The sequence below is a fragment of the Mus caroli genome, chromosome 1, assembly GCF_900094665.2.
Source record: "Mus caroli chromosome 1, CAROLI_EIJ_v1.1, whole genome shotgun sequence".
In the NCBI taxonomy this organism is placed as follows: Eukaryota; Metazoa; Chordata; class Mammalia; order Rodentia; family Muridae; genus Mus; species Mus caroli.
Genome location: NC_034570.1, coordinates 126,864,991 through 126,882,092, shown reverse-complemented (window position 1 = coordinate 126,882,092; position 17,102 = coordinate 126,864,991). Strand labels below are relative to the sequence as shown.

At 47.4% G+C, this 17,102-nt stretch overlaps 1 protein-coding gene across 1 annotated transcript in view; it reads left to right on the top strand.

Annotated features, from left to right (window-relative positions):
- The window catches only part of Rnpep (arginyl aminopeptidase), a 20,334-nt gene extending 3,727 nt beyond the window's left edge, over positions 1 to 16,607 (top strand). Inside the window, exons 2-11 of the mRNA XM_021158679.1 lie at positions 1,843 to 1,983; positions 2,932 to 3,080; positions 6,850 to 6,966; positions 7,559 to 7,794; positions 11,064 to 11,177; positions 11,983 to 12,095; positions 12,290 to 12,398; positions 13,919 to 14,143; positions 15,109 to 15,251; positions 16,192 to 16,607. Coding sequence (XP_021014338.1) covers positions 1,843 to 1,983; positions 2,932 to 3,080; positions 6,850 to 6,966; positions 7,559 to 7,794; positions 11,064 to 11,177; positions 11,983 to 12,095; positions 12,290 to 12,398; positions 13,919 to 14,143; positions 15,109 to 15,251; positions 16,192 to 16,350 — 1,506 coding nt within the window. The 3' untranslated portion in view covers positions 16,351 to 16,607. The remainder of the gene's footprint in view (positions 1 to 1,842; positions 1,984 to 2,931; positions 3,081 to 6,849; positions 6,967 to 7,558; positions 7,795 to 11,063; positions 11,178 to 11,982; positions 12,096 to 12,289; positions 12,399 to 13,918; positions 14,144 to 15,108; positions 15,252 to 16,191) is intronic.
- Positions 16,608 to 17,102: the final 495 nt, after the last annotated feature.

Sequence of the window (17,102 nt, the reverse complement as noted above, 5' to 3'; positions counted from 1 at the left end):
TGAGCCACCATGTGGTTGCTGGGATTTGAACTCTGGACCTTCGGAAGAGCAGTCGGGTGCTCTTACCCACTGAGCCATCTCACCAGCCCTCAACAAATTCTTAATTCATAAGATGCTAATACAATAATTTCAGGACCAATTGATAATGATAAAAGCTGCCCAGCAGGCTGGAGAGATGGCTCAGAGGTTAGGAGAACTGACTGTTCTTCCAAAGGTCCTGAGTTCAAATCCCAGCAACCACATGGTGGCTGACAACCATTTATAATGAGATCTGATACTCTTTTCTGGTGGGTCTGAAGTCAGCTACAGTGTACTTACATATAATAATAACTAAAATAAATCTTTAAAAAAAAAGCTGCCCACCTAGATTAGACAAACTATCCCAATTATTCTAACCTTTATGATATCGTAACTGCCTGTGGCTATTTAAAGCCATGCTGGCTCAGGTTCTTCCTGTTTGTCTGCCTCCATCTTGGCTTTTTTTTTCCTCTCCTGAGAGGCTTTCTGTCTCTGCAACTCCTAGCTCTGTCTCCCTTTTCCCTGTCCAATAACAGGCCTCCTGCTACATTAATATTTTAATGTAATTGGACAGGGAAAATCCTGTCACACCTTCTGCCTACTCCCAGAGGCTATGCAGTTCCTAGAACCTGCATCCAGGCCTGCCTTTCCTCTCTCACCTGCTAGAGAAAGGCTTCTCTCTTTCCTTCTAACATCTGACTCTTGCTTGCCCTTAAAGGTCTGACCAGACACTTTTTTCTTTTTAATATTTTATTTATATGAGTACACTATAGCTCTCTTCAGACACACCAGAAGAGGGCATTGGATCCCATTACAGATGGTTATAAGCCACCGTGTGGTTGCTGGGAATTGAACTCAGGACCTCTGGAAGAGCAGTCAGTGCTCTTAACCTCTGAGCCATCTCGCCAGCCCTGATCAGACACTTTTATTTCACCTATGAAACCTTCCTGGAATAGTGTAACCTGTCCTTCAATTTTAAATGGGTACATATTCATACAAACACACATGAACAGTTTTACCTACGTTGTGTATGTTTTCCTTTTGCTACAGGCAGAAGTAAGGTTGGTGTCTTCTCGTGATAGAGCCTTGATTGTCTTACTGATAGACTTCAACTCCAGTCATAACCCTGAGTCCTCAGAAAGGAGATCTGGAGTAACTAAAAAAACTACAGTTGTGTCTTGGAAACAACTGGTGGTTGAAAGCCAGCTTATGACTAAATATCCTTGCACTGCAGATAGGCTCTGGTATACCAGAAACTGAGATACACCAGGACATCTCACCATACCTGTATGAAGGCAAGGTCTCTGTCCCCCTTCTTCTGGGCTTTTCTAAAGAATCACTGGAAGAAATACCTTCAAAGAGAGATCCAGTCTACCCAGATATGGGAGAGAATAAGAGTCAACTTACAACCTGCATGAGTGAGCTAATCACCTCATAAATATTCATTACAAAATAAAAGCTGGGCACTGCATGTGCTACATTAAGATCCTTTCAAAACAAATAAACAAGCAAATATCTAACTCTGGTTAGATGGGAAACTGCTACAGCCAGAAGGACACAGAATCTCAGTCTGAGGTTCTGATTTGATTCTGAGATACCCATGGGATACAGTGGGAATGCAGTATCTGCCCTGTGATGCGGGCATGAGACCATAGCCTGTTCCAGAGTAGATTAAACACACACTAGGACAGGACAGTCAGGGACAGAGTGACCATCAGAAAGGTCTTAATGATTATGAAATGTCCTGAAAATGTCCCATGTCAGCCAGCTCCTTTCTCTGTTCATGATCTGTCTGTTCTGAAATGCCTCTCTGTTCTCTCTTAGGTTTGCTGGTTGGCTCCCGAGCAGACAGCAGGAAAGAAGAAACCCTTTGTCTATACCCAGGGTCAGGCGGTCTTAAACCGAGCCTTTTTCCCTTGCTTGGACACTCCAGCAGTGAAATGCACGTATTCGGCTCTTATTGAGGTAAGGCGATTTAATTTAGTATGCTTGCCCTTGAGATTATGAATGAGAGATGGCTCAGCAGTTAAGAGCACTTCTGCTCTTCCAGAGGACTCTAATTTAGTTCTTAGCACCCACATCAGGTGACTTACAACTGTCTGTGACTCTGTGCACGGGGTCTAGCACCTCATGGGCACCTTCATTTATATGCACATACCTACATGCGCATGCACAAGCTCGTGCATGTGCACAGACACACACACACAATTAAAACATAATAAAGTAAATGTTGTCTATAATCCTTAGGAGGCAAAGACACAAGAATCATGAGTTCAATGCCAACCTAGACCATCTAGGCAGACCCTTTCTCAGAGAGAGATAGAGACAGAGAACATACCTTCAGACCCATCAGGTCCCAATCTGGTTAGTAACTTACTACATCCATCCAGTAGAATCTCCATGTGCAGCTATTGTTTGAGCAGCATCTTACCATGTAGCCTTGGTTAGCCTGGAACTCATGATGTAGAGCAGGCTGTCCTCAGATGCTCAGAGATCCTGAGTACTGGTATTAAAGGCATGTGCTACCAAGCCTCATCCATTGACAGAAATTTTACACAGTCCAAATCCCATCCGTGTATGCTTTTGAAGCCTTGTGTTCTCCGGGATGGATTCTGAGTCATCATCGTCACTGTTCAGGTTTTTGATCATACTATTCTTCAAGTTAGACAGAGGAGGCCTTTTTTTTTTTTTTGCCAGGCATGGTTATGTAATTCAAGCAGCCAGAAAGAGGCAGGGGGACCATTGAGAGTTCCAGGTCAGCCTGGTATGCACAGCAAGTTCCAGGTTAGTTAGGGCTGCATAGAAACACTTTGTCTCAAAAAGAACAAAGCATAGACAAACATGCAAAGAAGGCTTTCCGGGTGAGGTTTTTCCCTGGGTGAGGTTTCTTTCCCATGCTCCCTCTGTTGCCAGGTTCCAGATGGCTTCACAGCTGTGATGAGTGCAGACACCTGGGAGAAGAGAGGACCAAATAAGTTCTTCTTCCAGATGAGCCATCCCATCCCCTCCTATCTGATAGCTTTGGCCATTGGAGATCTGGCTTCAGCTGAGGTTGGACCCAGGTAAGAAACACTCGATAGGCAAGGTTGGATTGACCTCCAGAGGCAGTGGTCCTGCTAAAATGGCTCTTGGAGGCAGTGTGGGATCTGTCTTCAGATGCCGAGTAGGTTGGCAGAGGTTCTCTCTTCCTCTTCCTCCTTCCCACCTCTCCGTTTCCTTTCGTCATGTCTCAGCCATGAGACTGCCGGTCCTGCTGGTACCGCGGCAGTTGCTGGAGCTGCAGTGGAGTCTCTTGGTCACGTGATGTTGGTGCTCAGGTGGAAGTTTACAAGACTGATCTTGACTAGTAGCTGAGTACTAAGTTGGCACTGTACAGACCTCAGTGCCAAAACCCATTTCTTCTAGCACTGAGTTCTGCAGATTAGCAACTTGGATCTCATTGCATCCTTTTAAAGGGAGAAAGACTGACTGTCCTTTCTGCCGGCTGCAGGTGCCTCAATCTAGACATATGCTGTCATGATGCTAAGCGGGTTTAGTGGAGGCAAAAAGGTATTTTGTACAGTTTCTAGAAACAAGAACTTCAGCCATGAGCTGGGCACAGTGGCACACACCTGTATCCCCAGCTACTAGGGATGCTAAGACAGGAAGTCTTAAGTTCGAAGCCACAGGGGGCTGTATAGAATAAATAATCCTTTCTAAAGCCAGAATAGATTTTTCAGATTTTCATATCATCTCTCTCTTAATCCTGCTGTGAAAGGGTCAAAGCTTGGACTGCACAGTACAGGCGCCTTTCCTGGCTCTCGTGTTGTTCCTTAGCTCAAGTTTTATCACAGGGCTCCAAAGAACTCTAGTAGCATCAAGAATTAAGTTAGCTCCTAGGTATCAGATAGAATAATAAGCAGAATTTCATTGGTACCTGCTTTTAGCACACACATTCAAAACACCACTAGTCCTGATTGTTGTTATTTTGCTGTGCTTGGGGTCAAACCCAGGACCTTAAGCATGCTAGACAGGCACTCTTACCCTGAGCTATATCCCTAGCGACATGTTAACTTATTCCTAATAGACAGGGAGTTCATCTTTGCCACCAGAGGATTTTTACTCTGATTGCAAGATAAGGAAAGGCCTGTGGTTTGAGGGTGTATTTGTCCTAACAATCATTCTATTTGCAAAAGTATGAAGTAGACTATGTGGTGTGTACACCTTTGATCTCAGCACTCTGAGGGCAGAGGCAATAGGATCTCTGTTTGAGGCCAGCCAGGACTGCACAATGAGACCCTATCTTCAAATAAAACAAGATGGTGTATGAATTATAGTCATATGCTATCATAATGGCAATGGAAAGATGTCAGAATCCATACCATATGACAGAAAGCATATCATAAAATATTCTTTTGAACCCTCCATAAGAAATTGACTCAAGCCGGGCGTGGTGGTGCACTCCTTTAATCCCAGCACTCGGGAGGCAGAGGCAGGAGAATTTCTGAGTTCGAGGCCAGCCTGGTCTACAAAGTGAGTTCCAGGACAGCCAGAGCTATACAGAGAAACCCTGTCTCGAAAAACCATTAAAAAACAAACAAACAAACAAACAAACAAACAAACAAGAAATTGACTCAAGGGCTGGAGAGATGGCTCAGTGGTTAAGAGCACTGACTGCTCTTCCAGAAGTCCTGAGTTCAATTCCCAGCTACCACATGGTGGTTCACAACCATCTGTAATGGGATCAGATGCCCTCTTCTGGTATGTCTGAAGATAGCTACAATGTACTCATATCCATAAAATAAATAAATCTTAAAAAAAAAAGAGAGAAAAGAAATTGGGGCTGGTGAGATGGCTCAGTGGGTAAGAGCACCCAACTGCTCTTCCAAAGGTCCAGAGTTCAAATCCCAGCAACCACATGGTGGCTAACAACCATCCATAATGAGATCTGGCGCCCTCTTCTGGAGTGTCTGAAGACAGCTACAGTGTACTTACATATAATAAATAAATAAATAAATAAATAAATAAGAAATTGACTCAAAAGCATGTCAAACATGGTAACACGGTCCGTTTAACTGGTGCTGATGGTGGTTTAGGGGGTGTAGCTCAGTTGATAAAATGCTTGCCTTGCACGCAGAAAGCTGGGGTGGTGGCACAGTGCTGTAATCTCAGCATTTACAAAGTGGAGGCCAGAGGATCCCAAATTCAAGGTCCTCCTCAGCCACATAGTGAGGTAAAGGGCAGCCTGAGTTATGTGAACCCCTGCCTACAGACAAACAAACAAACAAACAAATCAAAAAATGTAAAGAAAGTAGTGATGACAGCTTCTTTATCCCCCTGTCAGGTGGCCATCCCTTGTTCACAAAAGGGCTTGTGCTGTATGTTAAACATGAGAGTTTCCTGGCACAGTATGCTCCTATCCCAGGTCCTGGGTAGAAGGCAAGAGGGTGGAAGCCAATAGTCATTGGTATATGATCCCTCCTAATTGTTACCCAGACTCAGTGAGGCTGATAGTATTTGTATCCTCTTGTGCAAACCCCAGGTGCAGGCCTTGGCTTCAGGAGTCCCTAATCCTGGTGTCAGCTCATCCTTGGAGTCAAGTGGCCTTGGCCTACTCCCTGGCGCTCTCAGCATTGACTTTCTGTTTGATCATATCTTCCTGATGGTGGGTGGTATCATTTCTCTCTCTTCACTTCTGATTTCCTGTCTTTAGTCTTTGGTTGGTTGGTTGGTTAGTAGGACCAGGGTCTTCCTATGTAGCCCAGAATGGCCTCCAACTCTCTCAATCCTCCTGCCTCAGCCTTCCACGTGCTGGGATTACAAGGCTTCAGTAAAACAGCTCATTGGATAAAGGTACTTGCCACCAAGCTTGATAATGTAAGCTGGATCTTACACAGTAGAACTAGACTTCCCCACGCACACACATTGTGCCATGCACACGTTTGCACATGCACATCATACATTCACATAAACATAATAAAAATATATATGCTGACAGGAGCCTGATACTCTGCTCTGTCAGATCCTGACCAATACGGATGCAGATGCTCGAAGCCAACCATCGGACTGAGCACAGGGACCCCAATGGAGGAGTTAGGGGAAGGACTGAAGGAGCTAAAGAGGCCTTATCTGGCATCAGTGAGAGGAGAAGCCCTTGGTCCTGTGAAGGCTTGATGCCCCAGTGTAGAGGAATGCTAGGGCAGTGAGGTGGGAGTGGGTAGGTGGGTGGGGGAGCACCCTCATAGAAGCAAGGTAAGAGGGGAATGAGATAGGGGGTTTGCAGAGGGGAAACTGGGAAAGGGGATAACATTTGAAATGTAAATAAATAAAATATCCAATTTTAAATATCCAATAAAAAATAATAAACATAAAATTTTTAATGCTGGTATTATAGATGTGTATACCACCTTGTTTACTATTTCTTAATTTTTATGAAACATTCTAATTATAAAAAGTTGAAGAGGCCATCTGTAAACACGCCTGTTTTGCTGTACTAGTTTTATTTATACATGGGCTTATTTTTGCTTGTTCTAGACCACATTTTAATTTGTGTGTGTGTGTGTGTATGTGTGCACATGTGCATGTGCTCACACACATTTGTGCACGGTGTGCATGTAGAGATGAGAATAACTTGCAGAAGTCACTCTTCTCTTGGCAATAGGTTTTCATACCCAGGTGTGACGCACAGCCTCTTGGGGCTGAGCAAAGAAACTGATCTTGTCTTCTCTGTGAGAGTGGCTGGCCACATGGCCACATTTCATTGGCTCAAATATGGGATGAAGGCTAGTGTTCTATATGTGGTTCCCGTGGCCGAAGCAGTCTCTGAGCATTCTTCTGCCTCTCTGTGCTTAGGAGCCGGGTGTGGGCGGAGCCCTGCCTGATTGAAGCTGCCAAGGAGGAATACAATGGGGTCATAGAAGAATTTCTGGCAACAGGAGAGAAGCTTTTCGGACCCTATGTTTGGGGAAGGTGTGGTATCAATTAATGGATGTGTTTTGTGAACCAAGTAGCTGTTTTGCACACTCCCGGGCCTCTCTCCCTTCCTCTGTCTCCTAGAGCAAGGCTTCCTCATCCCAGAAACGCAGGAAAGGAGGAAGCAAAGAGGAAGGGATGGGCCAGGCTCCTTGAGGCTGCTAAAGGGATCTGGAAGGAACAGGTTTTTGAAGTCACTAAAATGCGCTGCCAGGCTCGAGGTGGGGAGAGTGAAGAAACTTCAGGGCTTTTGTTAGCACGCCTTTCCTCTTTGTGGGAAGTTACCTTAAAGACTTCAAGCTGCAGGCTTGGGGATACAGGCTGGTCCTTAGGACCCCAAGCTGGCCTCTGAGGTGTAAGTGTGGTGGAGCATGCTCACAGCCAATTTGGGAGAAGAGCAAAATGGGGCTCAGCTGCCTTTCAGAGGCGAGCGTGAAGGCAGGGATGCTTCCTGAAGCACCCAGAGGCCCAGGCTTCATCTTCAGCAAGGGCTGTCTATTTAGTGGCTGCAGCTGTGGGTCTGAGGAGGACAGGGAGGTGAGGTCTGCTCTGGAGAGTCAGGGCCTCCCTGACTTCAGTTTCTTGGCAGGTATGACTTGCTCTTTATGCCACCATCCTTTCCATTTGGAGGAATGGAGAATCCTTGCCTGACCTTTGTCACTCCGTGCCTGCTAGCAGGGGACCGCTCCTTAGCCGACGTCATCATCCATGAGATCTCCCACAGTTGGTTTGGGAACCTGGTCACCAATGCCAACTGGGGGGAGTTCTGGCTCAATGAAGGCTTCACCATGTATGCCCAGAGGAGGATCTCCACCATCCTGTTTGGTAAGGTGCCATCCTTCCAAGCACCTGGCTTCATTCTTAGCGCCATCTGCTCCTGTGGTCTCATCGTGTGGGCATGAAGGGAGGCAGGACTTACACTGAAAACTGGGTTTTTTTTTTTTTTTAAAGATTTATTTATTTATTATTATATGTAAGTACACTGTAGCTGTCTTCAGACACACCAGAAGAGGGCGTCAGGTCTCATTACGGATGGTTGTGAGCCACCATGTGGTTGCTGGGATTTGAACTCTGGACCTTCGGAAGAGCAGTAGGGTGCTCTTACCCACTGAGCCATCTCACCAGCCCCGGGGGTTTTTTTCTTTATTCATTTTTATTGTGTGCATGCTTTGCCTGCATGTATGTATGTTCAACATGTGTGTGCCTGGTCCTTGCGGATGTCGGAAGATGACATCAGATCCCCTGGAACAGGAGTTTCAGGGGCTGTGAGATGCTACGTGGGTGCTGGAATCAAAACCAGTTCTTCTGCAAGAGCAGTCAGAGCTCTGAACCTCTGAGCTACCTCTCCAGCTGCTTTTAATTTTTCTTTTGTTTATATTGCTTGTTGTTGTGTTGCTTGAGACAGACCTCACAGAAGGCTGGCCCTGAATTCACACAGATCACCTGCCTGCCTTGCCTTCTGAGTTCTGGGATGGAAGTTGTGCAGCCACCATGGCCAGCACTTTGGGGCTTTTTTGAGACAGGTCTTGGGCTGAGGATACAGTTCATTTGTTCAGCTGGCAAAGTGCTTTCCTGGGTTCAATCTCCAGTACTGAAGGGCAGGGTTCAGGCAAGTTCTTGCTATGCAGGTTCTTCTGGTCTGGAACTCACTATATAGATCAGACTCCTATATAGCCACTATATAGCCAGGTCAGACTCCCCCCTCCTGCCTCTACCTCCTAAAAACTCAATTTCTGTACATGAGTATGAAAGCTCAAACATCTCTAGGTTTGGTTTGTTTGTTTTTCTTTTGAGACAGGTTCTCACTGTGCATGCCTGGCTGGCCAGGGACTCACTATATAGACCAGAGATCCACCTACCTGTCTCTGCCTCCTGAGCCCTGGGATTAAAGTCATATGCTATATCATTCCTTGCTCTCATCAATGGTTTTAAACTAGCTTGACAGTAGTATTTAAATTTTTTAATTCTCAAAAATAATTCAAAGCATTAAAGAAAGAAAAGAGTTTAAAATTTTTTCATTAAATGTAATAGGGTTTGAGCTGGTAACATAGCCCGTTAGGTAGAGTGAGTGCCTGAACAAGGCTGAGTATTCAGTACTGAGGCCAGGGTGGGGTGGGGAGTAGCTCAGTGGTTGATGCCTAGGATGCATGGGTCTCTGGGTTCTGGGGCAGACATTAAAATGGGCATGATGGTGCATGCCTGTAATTCTCACTTTCAGAAGGTCGAGGCAGAAGAATCAGAAGGTCGAGGCTAGTGAGGCCAGCCTGAGCTACAGGAGACCCTGTCTCAAAAGGAAAAAGAAATGCTGTGACAATTATACACACACACACACACACACACACACACACACGTCAGTGCATACCTCAGAAGATTTCAGTAAGAAAGACTATTAGAAACATCATCACTGCCCTGGAGGTGCTGGCACATGGCTTTGATTCCAGCACTCAGGGGGTAGAAGACTGATCTCTCTGGATTCAAGGCTAGCCTGGTCTACAGAGCAAGTTCCAGGACAGCCAGGGTTGATAGAGAAATCTTGTCTTGAGAAAACAAAACCAGCCGGGCAGTGGTGGCGCACGCCTTTAATCCCAGCACTTTGAGGCAGAGGCAAGCGGATTTCTGTATTCAGGGCCAGCCTGGTCTACAGAGTGAGTTCCAGGACGGCCAGGGCTATACAGAGAAACGCTACCTCGAAAAAACAAAAACAAAAAAGAAAAACAAAAACAAAAAACAAACCAAAAAAGAAAAACATCACCTCTGGGTCTGAACATGGTAAAGATTTTCAGTGTGTGTTATCCTTTTCGTCCCAAATAGTTTGATCAGCGCTGTACTCTTACTAAAAGTGAACAGAGCAAGATTTTGTTTCTGAATCTCTTAACCAGCCATAAGAATCCTGTGGCAAACTGGGCATAGTGACTCACAGTTGTGAGTCCTTACTTAGCACTGGGGAACTAAAGCAGGAAGGTCACAAGTTTGAGGCCAACCAGGGTCATATAGTAGGACCCTGTCTTAAAAAAGGAAAGACAGGGCTGGAGAGATGGCTCAGTGGTTAAGAGCACTGACTGCTCTTCAGAGGTCCTGAGTTCAATTCCCAACAACCACATGGTAGTTCATAACCATCTGTAATGGGGATCTGATGCCCTCTTCTGGTGTGTCTGAAGATAGTGACAGTGTACTCATATAAATAAAATAAATAAATCCTAAAAAATAAAAAAGGAAAGACCACATCCGGTAGGGCATGGTGCCTGAACTGACTTCAAGGCTAGCCTGGACTACATAGTGAATTTAGCTTAGCAGAGCTTTAAAGTACTAGAATCCCATAGCACACTTTTATTTTCCCATTGGGCAGAAGAAAAAACTGAGGCCAAGGGAGGCTCAGAGTCAGAACATGTAGTGAGTGGCAGAGTCAAAGTGTGTGTCTGTATGCACACACCACAGTGTTTGTGTGGAAGTCAGAGACCAGCTTTCTGGAATGGCTTCCTTCCTTTTGTACTAACCTTGGTGATTGATTGGAGGCACTAGGGCTTGGTGCCAGGCTCCTTTACCCACTGAGCCACGCCACTGGCTCCCAAGGTACTGTCTTTAAAGCTAGGGGGAAATGTAAGGGACAGTTAAATTTTTTTTTTCTTTTTTTGAGACAAGGTTTCCTATGTAGCCCCAGATGGCCTGTGTAGACTGACCAACCTTAAACTCACAGGGATCCACCTGCCTCTGCTCCCCCCTGACGGTAGATGAGTCAGGACCTGTGCCACCACGCCCAGGCTAGGTGTTTGGCGTTTTTGAAGATGACAGTTTCTTTTGCACACAGGATCATCCGAGGAAAACTATTTTAAGTTTCATAGAGACTAAGTTGTTACCTAAAAATAAAAACACATTCATCATGGTTGACAAGGAAGGGTTCCCCTAGTCCTGATGGGACAGAGCCCCACAGTCAGGTTCACCAGACCTCCGAGAGCTAGGGAGGGGTTGAGTCATGTTCTGTGCCACTCTGAGAGGTAATGCCGTTGAGCCTCAGACCACAAGAGGACAGCACAGCGCCTCTGTCAGGGGAAATGTGGACTTGGTGAATTTGGGGTTTATGGTTTGTTTCTGGCCAGGAGCTGCTTACACTTGCTTGGAGGCTGCCACAGGGAGGGCTCTGCTGCGTCAGCACATGAATGTCTCCGGAGAGGAAAACCCACTCAACAAGCTCCGGGTGAAGATTGAACCAGGTCCAGAAGGCTCCTCTGTCTTCCTGTCCCCCTGACCCCCACCCCAGTAAATTACTCTTGGAGCCCCAAGTTAGTCTGAGCCACATGTTAGAATGCTTTTTTTGAGTGGTGGGCCACTATAGTACTCTGGCCATCCCCTGCTCTGTAAGCCGACTGAACACAACCATTTCAGCCACTAAGTTCTTAATGACTTGGCCGTGGCTTTTGTATAGCTGCTCTCCTGTTCCCCTGTTCCTCTTGTCCCAGGAACGAGGCTGGTAAATCATGCTAGCTTCATGTTACAGAACCAGGCAGATCCAGTGACTTGCCCAAGGTCATGCACCCGTCAGCTCTGGGCTTCCTGCTTTCTAGCATTTTTCTTTAGTTTCACGTGTGACTAACCTAAAACCCTTTTGTGCAACCGAAGCATGTGTTCTCTGATGCCACTGACTGTAAAATGAACTTCTAGTACATTGGTGATTAGCTTAAGTCTAGGACAGTTGTAAAAACAACATCGGGGAGGTTGACTGTGTAGACGGTGACCAACCAGACTCAAAAGTCTGAGCATGGTCCACCTTAAGAGGTAGTTAAGGCCCTGCCCAAGGAAATGTGCTAGCCCCTTTGAACCACTGGTCTTCCTGACCCTGTCTTAGATCCATAGTTACTGACCCTCTGCTATCACCTTTGGGAAGGACTATCGGTGGCCTAGAAACCTTCGCTGTACCGGGAAAGGTGTAGTCGGGTCAATTCCAACAGTCAGTCTGTAATCTGAAGGCAGAGGGGGTGCGTACAAACACTCAGTCCTGTCTGCTCTCTCCCCTGTCAGGTGTGGACCCCGATGACACCTACAATGAGACCCCCTACGAGAAAGGTTACTGCTTTGTCTCATACCTGGCCCACCTGGTGGGTGATCAGGATCAGTTTGACAAGTTTCTCAAGGTACAGTCAACTCTCCATGTGGGGAGAAGGACGAGGAACAGGTAAAGCAGCTGGGCCAGAGTGCTAGGGTAGGGGGAGGGGGCCCAACAGCAAGAGGTAAGGGGTCAGAGAGGGACTGAGAGATGGGGGAAGGGGGGTCTGTTCCTCAGGGCGGCCAGAGACAACAACAACAACAACCATGTCCCTCCTCACAGGCCTATGTAGATGAGTTTAAATTCCAAAGTATCTTGGCTGAAGACTTTCTGGAATTCTACCTGGAGTATTTCCCTGAGTTGAAGAAGAAGGGAGTAGATTCCATTCCAGGTAAGCAGAGAAACTGGGCTGTTTGGCTTCCAAGAACTCAGAGAATGAGCAAGATGAGACAGGAAGACATGGCGTCATAGGTTCCTGGTGAATCGCTATTTGGAGAGACAGCTCAGGACCCCAGGCCCTGTTCCACAGAATAATAACTGGCGGCTGGGTGGAGTTCCATGGTCCAGCATATGCCTAGTGTATACAAGGCCCTGGACTCAATCCCCAGAAAGAGGGAGATGGAGAGAGAGGACAGAAAGAGAGAGAAGACAGACTTCAATTTCCTGAATTGGCAGTGTAGTTCAGTTGGTAGAATGTTACTTGTCATATATGAGGACCTGGGTTTGACCCTCTGCACCAAAACATAAAAGCAAATGAAAAACCTCTTTTTAAGGTGAACTGAAGCGCTTTGGAGTCCGAGGCAGCCGATAGCCATAACTTTAAGACCAGCCTGAGTTTTATGTTCAGTTCAAGTCAAAACAAACAAAATAAAAAAAAAACCTTGGCACGACTATAACCCCAGCTTGGGGGAGGTGGGGACAAGAGGGTCTGGATAGAGAAGCCACCCTTGGTTCCAGTGAGTTCAAGGCCAGTGTGTGGGGGCTTCCTGAGACCTTACAGAGAACCAGAGGCAGGCTGACTTCTTGACTCTTCTCAGAGTGTTGTGGTGACCTCTGCTGCCCAGATTAGAAGCAGGACAGGAAAAAGGGGCCCTGAGCTCATGGTGAGGTCTCTCTGAATCCTGTAAGCAATGGGAAATCCTGGCCATGCCCCGATGTCAGCAGGGAGGTGCTACTTCCTCATAGAGCAGAAAAGATGTCCCCTACGTGGCCCAGACAGTCCCTTAGTTAGCCACACCCCTTGTCGGGACGTGAACTCTGAATCACTCTGGTTGGTTTGGCGAAGTCAGTTTCAGCTTTGGTAGCACCTTGTCCTGCAGTTGGTTGGAGGCCTTGATTTCAAGGTCATGGGTCTAAGGAAAATAGTTAATAATTACTGAGTGCTTACTGCACACCAGGCAGGACACTAAGCTTTTAATGTATATTTGCTCATTTAATCTTCGCAACTGTCAACTAAGGTGGGGCCTAGCACCCCCACCTTACAAACAACCGAGGCGCCAAAAGGTAAAGTAACCCTGCTTGTGGCCTCCCAGAGCCTTTGGCAAAGCTAGGATAGGAAGCTGGGTGGCCCAGGCTTGGTCCCTGGTGCTGTTAGGATAGGGAGAACAGGATGCACTTGACTACAAAGGTGGCTGTCACCTGATGACAGAGTGCTAATTTTAAAGCAAAAACCAGTTTCACAGTAGAAACAGGCATTGTCCAGTCTTACTGTGAGCGCCTCCAGATGCCACCCCAACCAGGACCCCGCAGATGGGGAAATGGGGCGTGCAAGCTTAGGAGACCGCTTGGACATGTTGACTGGTGGGAGAAGCCACCCTTGGTTCCAGTGTGTGTGGGCTTCCTGAGACCTTGCCTCTGGAAGACAGAGAACCAGAGGCAGGCTGACGTGCCTTCTTTTCTTTGACCTATGAGGTTTTGAGTTCGATCGATGGCTGAACACCCCTGGCTGGCCCCCCTACCTCCCCGACCTCTCTCCTGGGGACTCACTCATGAAGCCAGCTGAAGAGCTGGCGGAGCTGTGGGTGACCTCAGAGCCAGACATGCAAGCCATTGAAGCCGTGGACATCTCTACATGGAAGACCTACCAGCTTGTCTACTTCCTAGATAAGATCCTGCAGAGGTCTCCTCTCCCTCCTGGTAAGGATAGTGGGTTACCTCCTTGTCACACTGAATCCAGGCTCCTTGGGTGCACAGCTTCATGTCAGAGGTCAGAGGTCGATTCAGAGAAGGGAGGCTGAGACTTCACAAGACTATGCCATCAAAACGGTGAAGGTTACATGGACAAGTGGCAAGATCAAATTAACAAAGCCTGGCATCCATCAGGGCCCTGGTTATGCAGGGCCCTCTGTAAACTCTGTTTCTGTGAGGCCATTTAATCCCCAGGTAGCAGAGACTGTATCAGAAAGGCACCAGTAACTGACACAATTACTAAAGGGTTGGGCTAAGATTTCAACCTAGTCACCAAAACTCTTATTTAAAAATTACTTTAAAGATTTATTGAAGTATGTGTGTGTCTGCCCCGTGTGTGAGTACCCACGGAGGCCAGAAGAGGGTATTGATACCCTAGAGCTGTGGTCGCAGGTGGTTGTAAGCCATCTGATGTGGATGCTGGGAACTGAACTGAGGTCCTCTGGAAAAACAGCGAACACTCCCAGCCACTGAGCACTCCCGAGCTCCATCATCTGACCCATTGATACTTTGTTGTTCCCCAGTCAGAAATAATAGTCATCAAATCCCAGTGAGAGTCACCTCTCTGGGCATAGGGGGTTTTCATACTAAGAATAAGTAACTGCACATATTCAGATTTCAAAGCTGGATCCAAATTTGTTAGTATAATGGTAGGAGAGAACTCGAGGAGAACAGAGTCTGGAGTAAAATTAAGGGGAGAGCCTTAGAGTTAAAGTGCTCGTGGTCTGAGAGCATCACCATGCCAGACACATGAGCAGAATGCATGTGAGAGGTGAGTGGTAAGGGAACCTCCTGAAGGTTTCTGCAAGTGCTTTCGAAGGGAATGAGGGCAGATACTCACTCAATGGCCTCAGGAATGAGACTTCTGGGCTTTTCAGCCGGCCATCAATAACCCATCACTCTCTCTTTTCTAGGAAATGTGAAAAAACTTGGGGAGACATACCCAAAGATTTCCAATGCTCAGAATGCTGAGTTACGGCTCAGATGGGGCCAAATCATCCTTAAGAATGACTACCAAGAGGAATTCCAGAAAGTGAAGGACTTCCTGCAGAGCCAGGTGGGTAGTTACATCCCTGGTCCCCTCAAAGGCTGTGGACCTCCATTATCATACCTGAGGTCTTCCTGCGGGAGAGCCATGGGAGAGCCATGTGGGTCTGTGCTTCAGAGGAAGTGGGTCTGGCTTCTGAGGGACCCTCCTAATCAGGCTGGTGCTGGTGGTACTCCGGGGAGCTTCATCCTGCGGGAAGAGAAAGTTGCAAGTTTTTGGACATCGGGTTTTTGGTGAAACCTAAGGGATGAAGCTAGTTAGAGCTAACCAGAAGCAGGAAGAGAGCACTGGGTAATATGAGGACTGGTCATGCCAAAGAACAAAGGCGGGGAGTGAAGGGCAAGGTTCTTGTGCCAGCAGATGCCTGTGAGAGTGAAAGGCTCTCCGATGCACTGGGCATCCTCAAACCCACAGCAAGGAGGAACCAAGTGGATCCAAAGCCATGACAGCTTCTTCTGTCTGTCGTGGAGTCTGTGTGGAGAGGGAGGGAAAGGGAGGCCTGTGGGAGGGGTCTTTGAACCCTCTGGCCTGTTGCCAAGCCTCTGGAGCTCCTGAGCTTGCCCTGCAGCTGCCGCACAGTGATGTGAATTTTGGCTTAATTGCAGACGGGATGGACCTTACATGGCCCTGGGTTTTGGCTGTCATTGTTTTGGTGACTAACTGCCTTCCAACTTTCCAAAAGTTTGTAGTCCCATTCTGTCAATTGTCATTTGCACTCGTAGATGGTCCCTCGTTACCGTGATTGGAGGGTCACACTTGACTTATTTCCCCAGGACCTCCTCCACGCCCTAGAAGATGCCAAAATCAGTCCTTCTCACGGGAAGCGCTTCATTCCCCTGCTCTGACCCCCACACCCTCCTTGCCCTCAGACCATGGTTGCAGTTGGAGGAGGAGGGGCTGGGTAGACCCACTGAGTAAGCTACTGAGGACGGGTGTCTGTTTCTTACAGGGAAAGCAGAAATATACTCTGCCTCTGTACCACGCCATGATGGGTGGCAGCGAGATGGCCCGGACCCTGGCCAAGGACACCTTTGCCGCCACTGCTTCCCAGCTCCACAGCAACGTTGTCAACTATGTCCAGCAGATCCTGGCGCCCAAGGACAGTTAGAGGCTTCGCCTGGGTGGTCCCTACCTCAGAAAGGCTTCACGGGCTTCCTGAAGAATTGCTCCTTCCCAAATTCATGTTCTCACGCCAGTGCCCCGGAGCTTCTGTTCTTTGGGTTTGGGTCTCTGCCCTGGTGGCAGCTTCTGGTCTAGAGAGTGCTAAGAGTCCTAGGAGGCCTCCCGTGCTCCCCCTAGCCCAGGCTGCAGAGAGTAAAATATCATTCTTTTTCATTTTAAATAAATGTTTTTAAGCAAGAAGTAGATAAGTTGGAGTTATAGAATGACTCATTTATTGTTATTTATGTTTAAGAAACGGTGTGTGTGTGTGTGTGTGTGTGTGTGTGTGTGTGTGTGTGTGATGCACACGTGGAGGTCAGAAGACAACTTGTGGAAGTTGCTTCTCTTGTACCACTAGGTGGGTTCCAGAGATCAAGCCTGGGTCACCAGCCTAGTGGCAAGTATTCTTACCCATGAGGCCACCTCACCAGCCCTGGGTTTTTGTGGTTTTGTGAAACTCATTATGCAGTCCTTTCTGGCCTGGAATTCACTATGTGAACCAGGCTCAGACCTGTGGTGAGCCTTCTGCCTCCTGAGTGCTGGGGTTATATGCAGGAGCCAAAGTCACCGTTGACGTTATCCTGCTGGCGACCCTCTGTGTCATATGTGCATGGTTGCCTGCCCACAGAGGAAGAGGGTGTTCTCCCCTTCCTCCGTCCCCCCTCAGACCCCTGGGGCTTTGCTAGGCCTCCCCTGCCC